Here is a 17,980-nt window from a genome sequence, read left to right on the forward strand (position 1 = left end):
GTACTTTGTGGAGGCAATTGCTGCTGGTCAATGTCTCCGCGGAGGAATTGATTATAATTCATTTTAATGAACATCATCTTCTCCACATTTTCTGGATGTAACCTCGTACGCCGATTGCTGACAAGGTGAGCGGCGGCACTAAACATTCTTTCGGAGTACACACTTGTGGGAGGGCAACTTAGGTAGAATAAAGCCAGTTTGTGCAAGGGCCTCCAAATTGCCTCTTTTTCCTGCCAGTATAAGTACGGACTGTGTGACGTGCCTACTTGGATGCGGTCACTCATATAATCCTCCACCATTCTATCAATGTTGAGAGAATCATATGCAGTGACAGTAGACGACATGTCCGTAATCGTTGTCAGGTCCTTCAGTCCGGACCAGATGTCAGCATCAGCAGTCGCTCCAGACTGCCCTGCATCACCGCCAGCGGGTGGGCTCGGAATTCTGAGCCTTTTCCTCGCACCCCCAGTTGCGGGAGAATGTGAAGGAGGAGATGTTGACAGGTCGCGTTCCGCTTGACTTGACAATTTTGTCACCAGCAGGTCTTTCAACCCCAGCAGACTTGTGTCTGCCGGAAAGAGAGATCCAAGGTAGGCTTTAAATCTAGGATCGAGCACGGTGGCCAAAATGTAGTGCTCTGATTTCAACAGATTGACCACCCGTGAATCCTTGTTAAGCGAATTAAGGGCTGCATCCACAAGTCCCACATGCCTAGCGGAATCGCTCCCTTTTAGCTCCTTCTTCAATGCCTCCAGCTTCTTCTGCAAAAGCCTGATGAGGGGAATGACCTGACTCAGGCTGGCAGTGTCTGAACTGACTTCACGTGTGGCAAGTTCAAAGGGCATCAGAACCTTGCACAACGTTGAAATCATTCTCCACTGCACTTGAGACAGGTGCATTCCACCTCCTATATCGTGCTCAATTGTATAGGCTTGAATGGCCTTTTGCTGCTCCTCCAACCTCTGAAGCATATAGAGGGTTGAATTCCACCTCGTTACCACTTCTTGCTTCAGATGATGGCAGGGCAGGTTCAGTAGTTTTTGGTGGTGCTCCAGTCTTCTGTACGTGGTGCCTGTACGCCGAAAGTGTCCCTCAATTCTTCTGGCCACCGACAGCATCTCTTGCACGCCCCTGTCGTTTTTTAAAAAATTCTGCACCACCAAATTCAAGGTATGTGCAAAACATGGGACGTGCTGGAATTTGCCCATATTTAATGCACACACAATATTGCTGGCGTTGTCCGATGCCACAAATCCACAGGAGAGTCCAATTGGGGTAAGCCATTCCGCGATGATCTTCCTCAGTTGCCGTAAGAGGTTTTCAGCTGTGTGCGTATTCTGGAAAGCGGTGATACAAAGCGTAGCCTGCCTAGGAAAGAGTTGGCGTTTGCGAGATGCTGCTACTGGTGCCGCCGCTGCTGTTCTTGCGGCGGGAGTCCATACATCTACCCAGTGGGCTGTCACAGTCATATAGTCCTGACCCTGCCCTGCTCCACTTGTCCACATGTCCGTGGTTAAGTGGACATTGGGTACAACTGCATTTTTTAGGACACTGGTGAGTCTTTTTCTGACGTCCGTGTACATTCTCGGTATCGCCTGCCTAGAGAAGTGGAACCTAGATGGTATTTGGTAACGGGGGCACACTGCCTCAATAAATTGTCTAGTTCCCTGTGAACTAACGGCGGATACCAGACGCACGTCTAACACCAACATAGTTGTCAAGGCCTCAGTTATCCGCTTTGCAGTAGGATGACTGCTGTGATATTTCATCTTCCTCGCAAAGGACTGTTGAACAGTCAATTGCTTACTGGAAGTAGTACAAGTGGGCTTACGACTTCCCCTCTGGGATGACCATCGACTCCCAGCGGCAACAACAGCAGCGCCAGCAGCAGTAGGCGTTACACGCAAGGATGCATCGGAGGAATCCCAGGCAGGAGAGGACTCGTCAGAATTGCCAGTGACATGGCCTGCAGGACTATTGGCATTCCTGGGGAAGGAGGAAATTGACACTGAGGGAGTTGGTGGGGTGGTTTGCGTGAGCTTGGTTACAAGAGGAAGGGATTTACTGGTCAGTGGACTGCTTCCGCTGTCACCCAAAGTTTTTGAACTTGTCACTGACTTATTATGAATGCGCTGCAGGTGACGTATAAGGGAGGATGTTCCGAGGTGGTTAACGTCCTTACCCCTACTTATTACAGCTTGACAAAGGGAACACACGGCTTGACACCTGTTGTCCGCATTTCTGGTGAAATACCTCCACACCGAAGAGCTGATTTTTTTGGTATTTTCACCTGGCATGTCAACGGCCATATTCCTCCCACGGACAACAGGTGTCTCCCCGGGTGCCTGACTTAAACAAACCACCTCACCATCAGAATCCTCCTGGTCAATTTCCTCCCCAGCGCCAGCAACACCCATATCCTCCTCATCCTGGTGTACTTCAACACTGACATCTTCAATCTGACTATCAGGAACTGGACTGCGGGTGCTCCTTCCAGCACTTGCAGGGGGCGTGCAAATGGTGGAAGGCGCATGCTCTTCACATCCAGTGTTGGGAAGGTCAGGCATCGCAACCGACACAATTGGACTCTCCTTGTGGATTTGGGATTTCGAAGAATGCACAGTTCTTTGCTGTGCTGCTTTTGCCAGCTTGAGTCTTTTCATTTTTCTAGCGAGAGGCTGAGTGCTTCCATCCTCATGTGAAGCTGAACCACTAGCCATGAACATAGGCCAGGGCCTCAGCCGTTCCTTGCCACTCCGTGTGGTAAATGGCATATTGGCAAGTTTACGCTTCTCCTCCGACAATTTTATGTTAGGTTTTGGAGTCCTTTTTTTTCTGATATTTGGTGTTTTGGATTTGACATGCTCTGTACTATGACATTGGGCATCGGCCTTGGCAGACGACGTTGCTGGCATTTCATCGTCTCGGCCATGACTAGTTGCAGCAGCTTCAGCACGAGGTGGAAGTGGATCTTGATCTTTCCCTAATTTTGGAACCTCAACATTTTTGTTCTCCATATTTTAATAGGCACAACTAAAAGGCACCTCAGGTAAACAATGGAGATGGATACTAGTATACAATTATGGACTGCCTGCCGACTGCAGACACAGAGGTAGCCACAGCCGTGAACTACCGTACTGTACTGTGTCTGCAGCTAATATAGACTGGTTGATAAAGAGAAGATGTCTATGTAACTATGTATGTATAAAGAAGACTGAAAAAAATCCACGGTTAGGTGGTATACAATTATGGACGGACTGCCTGCGGAGTGCAGACACAGAGGTAGCCACAGCCGTGAACTACCGTACTGTACTGTGTCTGCAGCTAATATAGACTGGTTGATAAAGAGAAGATGTCTATGTAACTATGTATGTATAAAGAAGAATGAAAAAAAACCACGGTTAGGTGGTATACAATTATGGACGGACTGCCTGCCGAGTGCAGACACAGAGGTAGCCACAGCCGTGAACTACCGTACTGTACTGTGTCTGCAGCTAATATAGACTGGTTGATAAAGAGAAGATGTCTATGTAACTATGTATGTATAAAGAAGAATGAAAAAAATCCACGGTTAGGTGGTATTACAATTATGGACGGACTGCCTGCCGAGTGCAGAGACACAGAGGTAGCCACAGCCGTGAACTACCGTACTGTGTCTGCTGCGACTGGATGATAAATGATATAAAAAATATATATATATCACTATTGCAGCCGGACAGGTATATATTATATATTATATAGTGACGGACCTGCTGGACACTGTCTGTCAGCAGAATGAGTTTTATTTTTATAGAATTAAAAAAAAAAAAACACACAAGTGAAGTCACACGACGAGTGTTTAACTTTTTCAGGCAATCACAATATAAGTATACTACTAACTATACTGGTGGTCAGTGTGGTCAGGTCACTGGTCAGTCACACTGGCAGTGGCACTCCTGCAGCAAAAGTGTGCACTGTTTAATTTTAATATAATATGTACTCCTGGCTCCTGCTATAACCTATAACTGGCACTGCAGTAGTGCTCCCCAGTCTCCCCCACAATTATAAGCTGTGTGAGCTGAGCAGTCAGACAGATATATAATATATATAGATGATGCAGCACACTGGCCTGAGCCTGAGCAGTGCACACAGATATGGTATGTGACTGACTGAGTCACTGTGTGTATCGCTTTTTTCAGGCAGAGAACGGATATATTAAATAAACTGCACTGTGTGTCTGGTGGTCACTCACTATATAATATATTATGTACTCCTGGCTCCTGCTATAACCTATAACTGGCACTGCAGTAGTGCTCCCCAGTCTCCCCCACAATTATAAGCTGTGTGAGCTGAGCAGTCAGACAGATATATATAATATTATATATAGATAATAGATGATGCAGCACACTGGCCTGAGCCTGAGCAGTGCACACAGATATGGTATGTGACTGACTGAGTCACTGTGTGTATCGCTTTTTTCAGGCAGAGAACGGATATATTAAATAAACTGCACTGTGTGTCTGGTGGTCACTCACTATATAATATATTATGTACTCCTGGCTCCTGCTATAACCTATAACTGGCACTGCAGTAGTGCTCCCCAGTCTCCCCCACAATTATAAGCTGTGTGAGCTGAGCAGTCAGACAGATATATATAATATTATATATAGATAATAGATGATGCAGCACACTGGCCTGAGCCTGAGCAGTGCACACAGATATGGTATGTGACTGAGTCACTGTGTGCTGTGTATCGCTTTTTTCAGGCAGAGAACGGATTATAAAGTAAACTGCACTGTCCTCACTAGTAAACTCTCTCCACTCAGTCTCTACACTTCTACAGTAACAGTACTCCTCCTAGTCAGCTCCAGTAAATCTCTCTCAGTCTCTTATAATCTAAATGGAGAGGACGCCAGCCACGTCCTCTCCCTATCAATCTCAATGCACGTGTGAAAATGGCGGCGACGCGCGGCTCCTTATATAGAATCCGAGTCTCGCGATAGAATCCGAGCCTCGCGAGAATCCGACAGCGTCATGATGACGTTCGGGCGCGCTCGGGTTAACCGAGCAAGGCGGGAAGATCCGAGTCGCTCGGACCCGTGAAAAAAAACATGAAGGTCTGGCGGGTTCGGATTCAGAGAAACCGAACCCGCTCATCTCTAGTAGTACTACAGGTACCAGCGGGCCCATTTTTCCGCCGCAGGCTGGTACTTGTGGTTCTCCAAGTACCAGCTTGCGGGGGAGGCTTGCTGGGCCTTGTAGTACTGCTACTAAAAACAATATCAAACACTTATCACAAAGGCTATCAGCCCCCCATCCGCAGCCCATTGGATGGGGGGGACAGCCTCGGGCTTCACCCCTGACCCTTGGGTGGCTGGGGGGGGGACCCCTTGATTGAAGGGGTCCCCACTCCCCCAGGGTACCCCGGCCAGGGGTGACTAGTTGGATATTTGATGCCACGGCCGCAAGGCACTGTATAAAAGTGACCCCCGGCTGTGGCATTATCTGTCCAGCTAGTGGAGCCCGGTGCTGGTTTCAAAAATACGGGGGACCCCTACTCTTTTTGTCCCCCGTATTTTTGGAACCAGGACCAGGCGCAGAGCCCGATGCTGGTTGCTTAAATATGGGGGAACCCCTATCAATTTTTTTCCCATATTTCTGCAACCAGGATCGGCTCAAAGAGCCCGAGGCTGGTTTGCCTTAGGAGGGGGGACCCCACGCAATTTTTTATTTACATTTAAACTTTATTTTATTTTTTTACAAAGTGCACAATGAAGCCCAGCACGGATCTCTCAGATCCGGCCGAGATTCATTGTATTAAAGTCGGCAGTGTTTTACAAGTCACTCACGTAAAACACTGCCAAAAAAAAACGAATGACATCGACATCGGAAAACCCGAAAATGCAGAATACGGCAGCTTAGTAAATTAGTCGTAATCAATTCAAAAAGTTGCATATTTACACTTTCGATGTCATTCGTGATTGAACTTTGACCTCAAATGGGAAAACACGAATCTTAGTAAATTTACCCCAGTCTGTTTAACTGATGTTCATAGCACGTGCACAGATAGCATGCATGCACACATCATTACATACTGTAGCTGTAGTTCTTTTTATATCCAGTGGAGAAATAATAAAAAAGCTTTAAAAAATAATTTTGGGGTACATTTAATACAACGTGAGTACTGTGGTAACAGCAAGGGGAAATGTAGTTTCTGCATTACACCTTGTGGCCAGCAGGCGGCGGTGCAGCACCCAACCTCTCTTGCACTTGCAGTGTAAATGTATTAACAGACTGTACAAAAAGAAAAACTTTTTGGGGAAAAACTGTGTATGGACATTATAGTTTATTGTGTTATTTATATTTTTATGAGTGTTTTATGTGCTTATGAGAGATGTAACGATGTTTTTAGAATCCTTGTGTGAGATATATCTTTTCTCAGTGTCACTGCTGTAAATTAATTGGATAAAAACTCACCGCTGCCTCGGGGGAGGGTGACTCCAGACAGAGCCTCCAGAACAGAACTTTTCCCTGAACTCTGGTCACCGATGACCGCAATTGCTGGTAGCGCCAGGTCCTTCTCCACCCCCAGGGACCTCAGCGAGTCAATGAGATCAATACATGGTCGGATCTTCTCCTCATACGTGTCATACAAGTAGTTAGACATCCTGTAAGAAGAAAAAATGGTTTTTTAATTACCTAGCGGTAACTCCTTTTCTCGTAGTCCGTAGAGGATGCTGGGGTCCAATTTAGTATCATGGGGTATAGACGGGTCCTTTGGGAGCCACTGGCACTATAAGAGTTTAATAGTGTGGGCTGGCTCCTCCCTCTATGCCCCTCCTACCAGACTCATCTAGAAACTGTGCCTGAGGAGACGGACATACTTCGAGAGAAGGAAATACACAGATAGTGGTGAGATTCACACCAGCTCACACAGAACAAAAAGGAAAGCCAAGCTAACCAACTTGGAACAATTCAGCAACGGCTGAACCAACAATACCGAACTAAGCAACTATGCAGGAAAACGAAGCACTGGGCGGGTGCCCAACATCCTCTACGGACTACGAGAAAAGGATTTACCGGTAAGTAATTAAAATCCTAATTTCTCTTACGTGCTAGAGCATGCTGGGGTCCAATTTAGTACAATAGGGATGTACCAAAGCTCCCAGCACGGTAGGGAGTGCTGAGGTTCCTGCAGAACAGATTGACCAAACTTTAGGTCCTCAGAGGCCAAAGTATCGAACCTGTAGAACTAAGCAAACGTGTTCGACCCTGACCAAGTAGCTGCTCAGCAAAGCTGTAAAGCCGAGACACCCCGGGCAGCCACCCAGGAAGAACCCACTTTACGAGTAGAGTGGGCCTGAACAGAATTTGGAATCAGCAATCCTGCCATCATATAAGCATGCTGGATAGTAAGCCTGGTCCAGCGAGAAATCGTCTGCTTAGAAGCAGGACACCCAATCTTGTTGGGATAATAAAGGACAAATAGAGCGGCCGATTTCCTGCGACGAGAAGTTCTCTTCAAATATATCTTCAAAGCCCGCACAACATCCAAGGACCTTGAGCTAATTGAGGTGTCAGTAGCCACTGGCACCACAATAAATTGGTTGATATGAAAAGCCGACACAACCTTTGGAAGAAATTGCTGACGCGTTCTGAGCTCAGCTCTATCCTCATGGAAAATCAAGTAGGGGCTCTTGTCTGACAATGCCCCCAATTCCGACACACGTCTTGCAGATGCCAATGCCAACAGTATGACCGCCTTCCAAGTAAGAAACTTTAGGTCAACCTCCTGTAAAGGTTCGAACCAATCCGATTGCAGGAACTGCAGCACCACATTAAGATCCCAAGGCGCCGTAGGAGGAACAAAGGGTGGTTGATTGTGCAGAACTCCTTTCAAGAAAGTCTGAACCTCAGGGATAGCAGCCAATTGTTTCTGGAAGAAAATGGACAAGGCCGAATTCTGGACTTTGATTGAGCCCAAGCGTAGGCCCACATCACCACATCCCCACCTGCTTGCAGAAAGAGGAGAAAACGTCCCAGTTGAAACTACACCATAGGAAACTTCTTGGATTCACACCAAGGGAGTAATTCTGAGTTGATCGCAGCAGGAATTTTGTTAGCAGTTGGGCAAAACCATGTGCACTGCAGGGGAGGCAGATATAACATGTGCAGAGAGAGTTAGATTTGGGTGGGTTATTTTGTTTCTGTGCAGGGTAAATACTGGCTGCTTTATTTTTACACTGCAATTTAGATTGCAGATTGAACACACCACACCCAAATCTAACTCTCTCTGCACATGTTATATCTGCCTCCCCTGCAGTGCACATGGTTTTGCCCAACTGCTAACAAAACTCCTGCTGTGATCAACTCAGAATTACCCCCCAAGAGACATACTTTTTCCAAATCTGATGGTAATGTTTAGGCGTTACCCCCTTACTAGCTTGGATCACAGTAGGAATAACCTTGTTCAGAATGCCCTTCCGAGCTAAGATCTGGTGTTCAACCTCCATGCCGTCAAACGTAGCCGCAGTAAGTCTTGATAGGCGAACAGCCCCTGTTGTAGAAGATCCTCGCGAAGAGGAAGAGGCCTCGGATCCTCCAGCAGTACTGCCAGAAGATCCGCGTATCAAGCCCTTCTTGGCCAGTCCGGAGCAATGAGGATTGCCGGAATTCCTCATCTTTTTATTAGTTTGAGTACCCTTGGAATGAGTGGAAGTGGAGGGAACACATACACTGACTGGAACACCCACGGAGTCACAAGAGCATCCACCGCCACTGCTTGTGGGTCTCGTGACCTGGAACAGTACCTCCGAAGCTTCTTGTTGAGGCGAGAGGCCATCATGTCTATTTGAGGTACACCCCATCTGCTTGTTACCTCTGCGAACACCTCCAGGTGGAGGCCCCATTCTTCTGGATGGAGATCGTGTCTGCTGAGGAAGTCCGCTTCCCAGTTGTCTACTCCCGGAATGAAGATTGCCAACACTGCCAGCGCGTGCCTTTCTGCCCAGAGGAGGATTTTTGTTACCTCTGACATTGCAGCCCTGCTCTTCGTTCCGCCCTGCCTGTTTATGTAGGACACTGCTGTGACGTTGTCCAACTGAACCTGAATGGCTCGATCTTGCAGAAGATGTGCCGCTTGGAGAAGGCCGTTGTATATGCCCTTAGTTCCAGAATGTTTATTGGAAGGACAGATTCCTGACTTGACCACTTTCCTTGGAAGTTTTCCCACTGGGTGACTGCTCCTCAACCTCTGAGGCTTGCATCCATGGTTAGAAGGATCCAATTCTGAATTCCGAACCTGCGGCCCTCGAGCAGGTGAGAAGTTTGCAGCCTTTAGAGGAGTGAAATTCTGGCTTTCGGCGACAGGCGTATTCGCTGGTGCATGTGAAGATGTGATACCAACCACTTGTCCAGAAGATCCAGCTGGAAGAAGCTTGCATGAAATTTTCCGTACTGTAGAGCCTCGTAGGTGGCTACCATCTTCCCCAGAAGGCAAATGCACTGATGAACCGATACCCAGGCTGGACGAAAGACATCCCGGACCATTGACTGGATCACCAACGCTTTCTTCAGTGGTAGAAACACCCTCTGCACTTCCGTGTCAAGTATCATCCCCAGGAATGGCAGTCTCCTTGTCGGTTCCAAATGTAACTTTGGAAGGTTCAGGATCCACCCATGATCCCGGAGTAGTTGAGTTGAGATTGCAATACTCTACAACAGCTTCTCCTTGGAAGACGCTTTTATCAGCAGATCGTCCAGATATGGAATTATGTTCACTCCCTGTTTGTGGAGGAGGAGCATCATGACCTTGGTGAACACCCTCGGTGCTGTGGAGAGGCCGAATGGTAATGTCTGGAACTGATAGTGACAGTCCTGTAGTGCAAACCTTAGATCAGCCTGGTGAGGCGGCCAGATCGGAATGTGAAGGTACGCATCCTTGATATCCAGGGATACTAGGAATTCCCCCCCCCCCGCTCCAGACCTGAGATCACCGCTCTCAGAGACTCCATCTTGAATTGGAAAACCCTCAAGTAATGACTTCAGGTTAAAAATAGGCCTTACTGAACCGAACCGTCCGGTTTCGGAACTGGAACAATGACGGTCTATCCCGCGTGCTGCACTCGGCCTATCTGACCAATGCCTCGTCCACCTACTCCCTACCTATACACAGAAGCTGAGAGCGGTTAATCCTGTCGTCAAAACTGTTAAGAAATGGACCAATGAGGCCAAGATGAAGCTCCAGGCCTGCTTTGACTGCACGGAATGGGGGGTCTTCGAAGCCTTGGCAACCGACCTGAACGACCTGACAGACACTGTCACATCCTACATCAGCTACTGTGAGGACATGTGTGTACCTACCAAGACTTACCGCATTTACAACAACAACAAGCCCTGGTTCAACGCCCAGCTCAGGCAACTTCGTCGGGCCAAAGAGGAGGCCTATAGCAGCGGTGACAGAGCACTATACAACCGTACTAGGAACTCTCTGAATAAAGGAATCAGGCTAGCAAAAAGCGGTTCTCGGACAAGCTGACAAACAATCTCTCCACCAATGACTCCGTATCTGTATGGAAAGGAATGCAATCCATAACCAACAATAGGAAAACATCGAAGTCCACCACCATGCACCAAGACCTAGCAGATGAACTGAACCACTTTTATTGTAGGTTCGCAAAAGAAGTCCCCTGCAACCCAAACATTCACCTCTATGATGCCCAGAACACCGACGGCCAACCCCAGGCACTGCAAGTCGCCCAAGAAGAGGTGGAGGCATTGTTCAAAAGGGCCAAACCCAGGAAAGCCCCGGGTCCTGACTGAGTGTCACCATCTGCCCTAAGAGCATGTACGGGTCAGCTCGCCCCCATATTCACCAAGATCTTCAACAAATCACTGGAGATACAGAAAGTCCCTTCCTGCCTCAAAAGGTCTACTATCGTCCCAGTCCCCAAGAAACCCTCTATCACGAACCTGAACGACTACAGGCCGATAGCACTGACGTCTGTTGTCATGAAAACGTTCGAGCGTCTGGCTCTGAATCACCTGAAAACTGTGACTGGCCCCCAACTGGACCCCCTGCAGTTCACCTATCAATCGAATCGGTGTGTCGAGGATGCAGTCAACCTGGGCCTGCACTACATTCTACAGCACCTAGACATTCCCGGTACCTACGCGAGGGTCCTGTTTGTCGATTTCAGCTCGGCCTTCAATACAATCGTCCCCAGCATCCTCCACCCCAAATTACTTCGCCTAGGGGTCCCAGAAGCTACCTGTTCCTGGATAGTAGAATTCCTGACAGATAGGACACAGGTGGTGAAAGCGGGGGAATTCACCTCTCAAACGCGGTCCATTAGTACAGGGGCCCCTCAGGGCTGTGTCCTCTCACCCCTGCTCTTCTCCCTGTACACAAATGACTGCACCTCAGAGGCGCAATCAGTAAAGATCATCAAATTCGCCGTTGACACCACCGTCATCGGCCTCATCAATGACGGAGACGAATCGGCCTATAGACGGGAAGTAGACCGGTTGGCCCAGTGGTGCATCCACAACAGCCTTGAGCTCAACCCCCTCAAAACTGTCGAGATGATAGTGGACTTCAGGAAGAAGTCATCTAGTGCACCTCCGCTAACAATTGCTGACAGTGTGGTATCGCTAGTGGACTCCTTCAAGTTTCTAGGGACCACAATCTCCCGGGACCTTAAATGGAGGTCCAACGCTGGCGCCACTGTTGGGAAAGCGCAGCAGAGGTTGTTCTGCCATGGAAGTAGCCCTTGCATTAAGCAGGCCAGTGTCCTTTATGGCCTCCACCATGAAACCTGCAGAATCCTGTATGTGACGTAAAAGCAAGTCAATGTCACTCCTATCCATAGTATCTAAATCCTCAAGTAATGTGCCTGACCACTTTATTATAGCTTTAGAAATCCACGCACAAGCAATAGTGGGCCTTAATGCCACGCCTGTAGCCGTGTATAGTGATTTGAGCGTAGTCTCAATCTTGCGGTCAGCCGGCTCCTTTAAGGCGGTTGAACCGGGGACAGGTAAAACCACCTTTTTTGACAATCTAGATATAGAAGCGTCAACTATAGGTGGGTTTTCCCACTTTTTCCTGTCCTCTTCAGGGAAAGGAAAAGCTATGAGAATTCTTTTAGGAATCTGGAATTTTTTCTCTGGGTTTTCCCAGAACTTTTCAAACAAGGAGTTTAACTCCTTAGAAGCAGGGAAGGTAAGTGAGGATTTCTTATTTACTGTAAAATAAGATTCTTCTTCTTGCTCAGGCACTTTCTCAGAAATATGAAACACATCCCTAATTGCTTCAATCATCAATTGCACCCCTTTAGCAAGGGATGCATCTCCCCCCTGCATATCCCCATCACCGGGACAGTATCAGAGTCGGTATCAGTGTCAACTTGCATTATCTGGGCAAGTGTACGTTTTTGAGGGTATGTAGGTGGGTCCATAGTAGTAGGGGCTGAATACTTTAAGCCCTCCACAGATTTTTTAAAAACCTTTGTTTCCCTTTCAGTATGGGACATCCGAGTAGAAATCTGGGATATCATTCCCCTTAAAGAATCCACCCATGGGAGTTCGGATTTAGAAGGCTGAGACAGTATATTACAGTCCTGAGTACATGGAATAGACTCCTTAGGAGAAGATGACACAGAGTCCTTAGACATGGTAATGTGTGATATACACACTAAAACACACACACAGGAAAATGTCAGACAGTTTCCCCCAGAGTACCTTCAGAGAGACACAGAGTATAAAGAACCAGCCACACAGCGCCCCTGTAGGCAATAATTATGATAAAAGCCCGGCGCTGACTAACTGTCCTTAATAGAGTAGTTTGTATTGATATCACAATCCCCCCCGGTCTATAACACCATGGTTCCATGAGGCAATGGAGTTATGTGGAGGGCAGCGCTCCCTGTCAGCGTCCTTGCAGGGAAAAAATGGCGCTGGTGAGTGCTGGATCCGCTCTGAGAGGAAGCCCCGCCCCCTGACATGGCACGCGGCTTCCTGCACCAAATGTTTAAACTGGCCTGAGCTAACAGCGGGATTAGCCCCTGTTAGCAGCGTGACCAGTGTAGGGTGATCCGCGCTGGCTCAGGACGCCCCTCACAGTGCCTACACAGAGTGTTGCCGAGCCTTCCTGGAGCGCAGCCTGTCAGTGCTGCGCTCCCACCTTTGTGCCGCCATACCCGCTGGCGACCCGCTAACCGGGACGCCGGCGCTGTACTCACCACTCTTCTTTCTTCTGGCTCTGTTAGGGGGTGGCGGCCGTGCTGCGGGAGTGAGCGGTCACCTCGTGGGCTTGTGATCATCACCCTCAGGAGCTCAGTGTCCTGTCAGCGGAGTAGAGAACCATTAACTCTTTAGGAAGTTGGTTCCTACTCCCCCCCCCTAAATCCCACGAAGAAGAGAGGCTGTTGCCAGCAGCCTCCCTGTAACCTAACTAACTCTAAAAAATAAAAAAATAACCTCCGGGCACATTTTCTAAACTGAGTCTGGTAGGAGGGGCATAGAAAGAGGGGCTAGCCCACACTATTAAACTCTTAAAGTGCCAGTGGCTTCCAAAGGACCCGTCTATACCCCATGGTACTAAATTGGACCCCAGTATCCTCTAGGACGTAAGAGAAACATAAAGTGTTGCATATTACAGTATTTCTCATCAGTGCATGACTCCCAACATCTCTGATCGACAATTCAGGACAAGCTACAGAAGAGGAAGGAACCTGGTCAACCTAGAAGTGCAAGGCTATATTACATTGCACGCAGTGGCGTAACTACTGCCCCCACAGCCCTCGCGGTGGCTTGGGGGCGAGGGGCTGCGGGGGCGGCGCCACTGATTTAGAGCAGATTGACATGCGGACGAGCGTCCGCATGTCAATCTTTTGTCACTAACCCTCCCTGCTGTAAGGAGGGACACGGAGGGCACAGCGCGCGCCTCTCCCGTGTTCCTCTGGGTCTCCAGCGGGTCTAATAAAGGAAGTGCCGTTCGTGAGCTCTGATTGGCTCACGAACCGGCACTTCCTTTAACAGACGCGCCGGAGACCCAGAGGGATACAGGAGAGGTGCGCGCTGTGCCCTCCATGTCCCTCCTTCACAGCAGCGGGGGGGGGGGGGGGGCACTGAGGGGGCATATATGGCACTGGGGGGGGCACTGAGGGGGCATATATGGCACTGGGGGGGCACTGAGGGGGCATAAATGGCACTGGGGGGGCACTGAGGGGGCATAAATGGCACTGGGGGGGCACTGAGGGTGCATATATGGCACTGTATGTGTACCTGGCACATGGGGGGGCTATATTTGGCACTGGGGGCACGTGAGCACCTGGCACTGTGGGGGAATATCTGGCACTGGGGGCATATGTGGCACTGGGGGGGGGGCTATATTTGTCACTGGGGGCACGTGAGCGCCTGGCACTGTGGGGGAATATCTGGCACTGGGGGCATATGTGGCACTGGGGGGGGGGCACTGAGGGGGCATATATGGCACTGGGGGGCACTGAGAGGGCATATATGGCACTGGGGGGGCACTGAGGGGTCATATATGGCACTGTATGTGTACCTGGCACATGGGGGGGGGGCTATATTTGGCACTGGGGGCACGTGAGCACCTGGCACTGTGGGGGAATATCTGGCACTGGGGGCATATGTGGCACTGGGGGGGGGCTATATTTGGCACTGGGGGCATGTGAGTACCTGGTACCGTGGGGGAATATCTGGCACTGGGGACATATGTGGCACTGGGAGCACAGCCCTAGCAACAAGCACTACCCCCTAGCAACGAGCATGACACCCAATGCATGAAACCCCTGGCAACGAGCATGACACCCAGTGCATGAAACACCTGGCAACGAGCATGACACCCTGAGCATGAAAAAACCCCCGGCACCGTGCATGGAACCAAGAGCATGAAACCCCTGGCAACGAGCAGGTAATTTAAAAGTAATTAGAAGCCTTACTGTAGGACTTAATGTGTAATGGGCATTACGGTGTGTGGCATAATGTATCACGGACATTGCGGTGTGTGTCAGAATGTGTCACAGGCATTACGGTGTGTGGCATACTATATCACGGGCATTGTGGTATGTGGTATAATGTCTCAGGGGCATTGCAGTGTGGCATAGGGTATAACGGGCATTGCGGTATGTGTCACAGGCATTACGGTGTATGGTATAATGTCTCAGTGTCATTGCAGTGTGTGGCATAATGTATCACGGACATTGCGGTGTGTGTCATAATGTGTCAGGCATTACGGTGTGTTGTATACTATATCACGGGCATTGTGGTATGTGGTATAATGTCTCAGGCTCATTGCAGTGTGGCATAATGTATAACGGGCATTGCGGTATGTGTCAGGCATTACTGTGTGTTGTATACTATATCACGGGCATTGTGGTATGTGGTATAATGTCTCAGGGTCATTGCAGTGCGTGTCATAATGTGTCACAGGCATTGTATGTGCTATAATGTATCAGGGGCATTGCAGTGTGTAGCATAATGTATAACGGGCATTGCGATTCCTGTCGTCATGTGTCACAGGCATTACGGTGTGTGGCATAATGTGTCACAGGCATTAAGGTGTGTGGCAGAATGTGTCTGGGGCATTATGGTGTGTGCATATTGTGTCATGTGCATTATTGTGTGTGGAATCATGTCTAAGGGCCATTGCAGTATGTGGCATAATGTATACTGGGCATTACTATAAGGAGGAAAAATGACAAATAATGTAAGGGGCATGAATCAGGATTATTTTTCTTTCCTGTGGTGGCTAACGTCTGGGCGTGCAGGTTGCAAAACTGGGGTATAAGGAAGTCTTTTCCTGCAATGCCACGCCCCTTTATGCAAAGCCACGCCCGTTCCAACGAACCCACACACCCTTTTTGCGGCATGCGCGCCTTCGGCGCGCTCGTGTTTGTCCCTTTAATAGTGCCAATTGTGGGGGATGGGGGGATGGGGGGGGGGGGGGGGGGGGGCGCCGAAGAATTTTTTGGCTTGGTGGAGAAAAACTTCTAGTTACGCCACTGATTGCACGCATGCCATGTTCCCCCTGTGGGGTAAGGATAGACATTGATTCATTAATATCAGTTGTTTTTGTTCACCAGTGATACAGCATTATATATCTTATCGAGTCCCGAAACACAGGACGGTGGCTACACTGACAATCCTATTGTTCTGCTGTGCATTGTATTATCCTACTGGGTAATCCTGCTGAACCTGTACTGCACAATTCAGTGTGTAAGGAAATAGCCGCTGATAGAAGTTTCTCTTGTGGCTCATTTCCTCCTTTCGGGGACATTCCCAACAATCTGATACGTTCAGCAAATTCATCTTATGTGACATTTGTACTGATCTATAACAGAGTGCAAGCTGGGATCTCTTACCTCTATTACATACTGTACTTGCCTAATCTCCCGGAATGGCCGGGAGGCTCCCAAAAATCGCGTGGCGCTCCCGCCCCCCCGGAAGAGTGGTCAAGTCTCCCGCCGGGTGCTGTTGGGTCGCCCCCCCCCCCCCCTTGCATTGACCAGCAAACCCCCCCCACCGGCCACCGCTGCTGTCTGAAGTGGGCGGTCTGAAAGTGTCCGATGGCGTGCTGTACAGTCACTGACTGATAGTTCCCATCAGTCCCTGTCCATTACCGTCACACACACAGCTCACTGGGATTAGTGCGGCATGATGCCTTTCCTATTCTGTCTGACTGAAGATAGATCATACATTTTATAAATAACAACACAAAATTGTTATCTCTGTAAGTTACAGGATAACCATATATTACGTTTGCCTACAGAATCGGACTGGGGCATGAAGGGTCCACCTGGGGAATGCAGAGAAGTGGTAGTGCGCTACATAGGCAGTCACCAGAGAGGGGCGGCTGTTACCATCATGCAGGCCTGCCATTAGGGGGGTGCTGTGGGCACAGATGTCCCGGGCCCGGCCGCTCTAACAGAGAGGAGAAGTCCCGGGCCACTCATGCCGCCGTCCGCCCGCCGCGATGCTCCGCCCACTTTTCATTACCGAATTCTGGCACTGTCAAAGGAGAGGGAGAGGACGCTGCAAGCGTCTATTGTAAACATCCCTCCAAAAATGGCCGCCGCCTCAGAGAAGACATTTATTAAAGATACTAGAGGAGGCTCAAAAAATGTTTTGTATACACAGTGTCTCCATGGTCACGAGCCGAACTCCGGGACGTCACTTCCGCTCGGCTGGAGGGAGCTGGAGGCATCGCGGGAGTCCTGCTGACGGCCGGGACAACGGGTTGCCATGGTCACCAGGCCGGGCCCTGCTACGTCACATCCGCCCCGCCGCCGGAAGCTGGGAGTGCAAGTCGGAGCTTGCAGGCAACGTGACTGGGGACGCACGCTGGTGGGGGAGGCCAATGGGATAAGTGGGTATTTATTGTTTGATTTGCACAGTGTAAAATTGTTCTGAGGAAGGGGAGCACGTCCCCGAAACGTCAACGCTCTTTTGTTTAATACAAACCTTGTTTTTGCTGACTTCGAGTGCCGCCTGTTTCTTTGCTGTGTTTCTGGGGTAACTCCCCTGATGGAAGGCACAGGAGCAAGTATTTCAAGTTTCAGCTCATCTAGTGGAGTGCCGGAGTTACTGTAGTACCATATATATATATATATATATATATATATATACATATACACACACTGTATATATATTATATATAGAGATGTGCGGTGGGCACTTTTTGTGTTTTGTGTTTTGGTTTTGGTTCTAATTCCCCGCTCGTGTTTTGATTTTGGATGATTTAAAAAAAAAAAAAACACAAAAACAGCTAAAATCACAGAATTTGGGGGTAATTTTGATCCTACGGTATTATTAACCTCAATAACATTCATTTCCACTCATTTCCAGTCTATTCTGAACATCTCACAATATTGTATTTAGGCCAAAAGGTTGCACCGAAGCGACACAAACACCTGGCCCATCTAGGAGTGGCACTGCAGTATCAGATAGGATGGCAGATTTAAAATATAAGCCCCAA

General features: G+C 48.9%; 1 protein-coding gene across 4 annotated transcripts in view; it reads right to left on the reverse strand.

Moving 5' to 3' along the window:
* Nucleotides 1–17,980, reverse strand: part of LOC135050267 (interferon-induced GTP-binding protein Mx3-like) — a 140,866-nt gene that overhangs the window by 66,457 nt on the left and 56,429 nt on the right. For 3 of the 4 annotated variants that reach the window (XM_063956600.1, XM_063956602.1, XM_063956601.1), the window contains exon 2: nucleotides 6,457–6,647. The exons of the other annotated variant lie outside the window; for it this stretch is intronic. In XM_063956600.1, the coding sequence (XP_063812670.1) occupies nucleotides 6,457–6,646 (190 nt within the window). In that variant the 5' untranslated portion in view covers nucleotide 6,647. The remainder of the gene's footprint in view (nucleotides 1–6,456; nucleotides 6,648–17,980) is intronic. 4 annotated transcript variants of the gene reach the window in all.

Source organism: Pseudophryne corroboree, chromosome 2, assembly GCF_028390025.1.
Source record: "Pseudophryne corroboree isolate aPseCor3 chromosome 2, aPseCor3.hap2, whole genome shotgun sequence".
NCBI lineage: Eukaryota > Metazoa > Chordata > Amphibia > Anura > Myobatrachidae > Pseudophryne > Pseudophryne corroboree.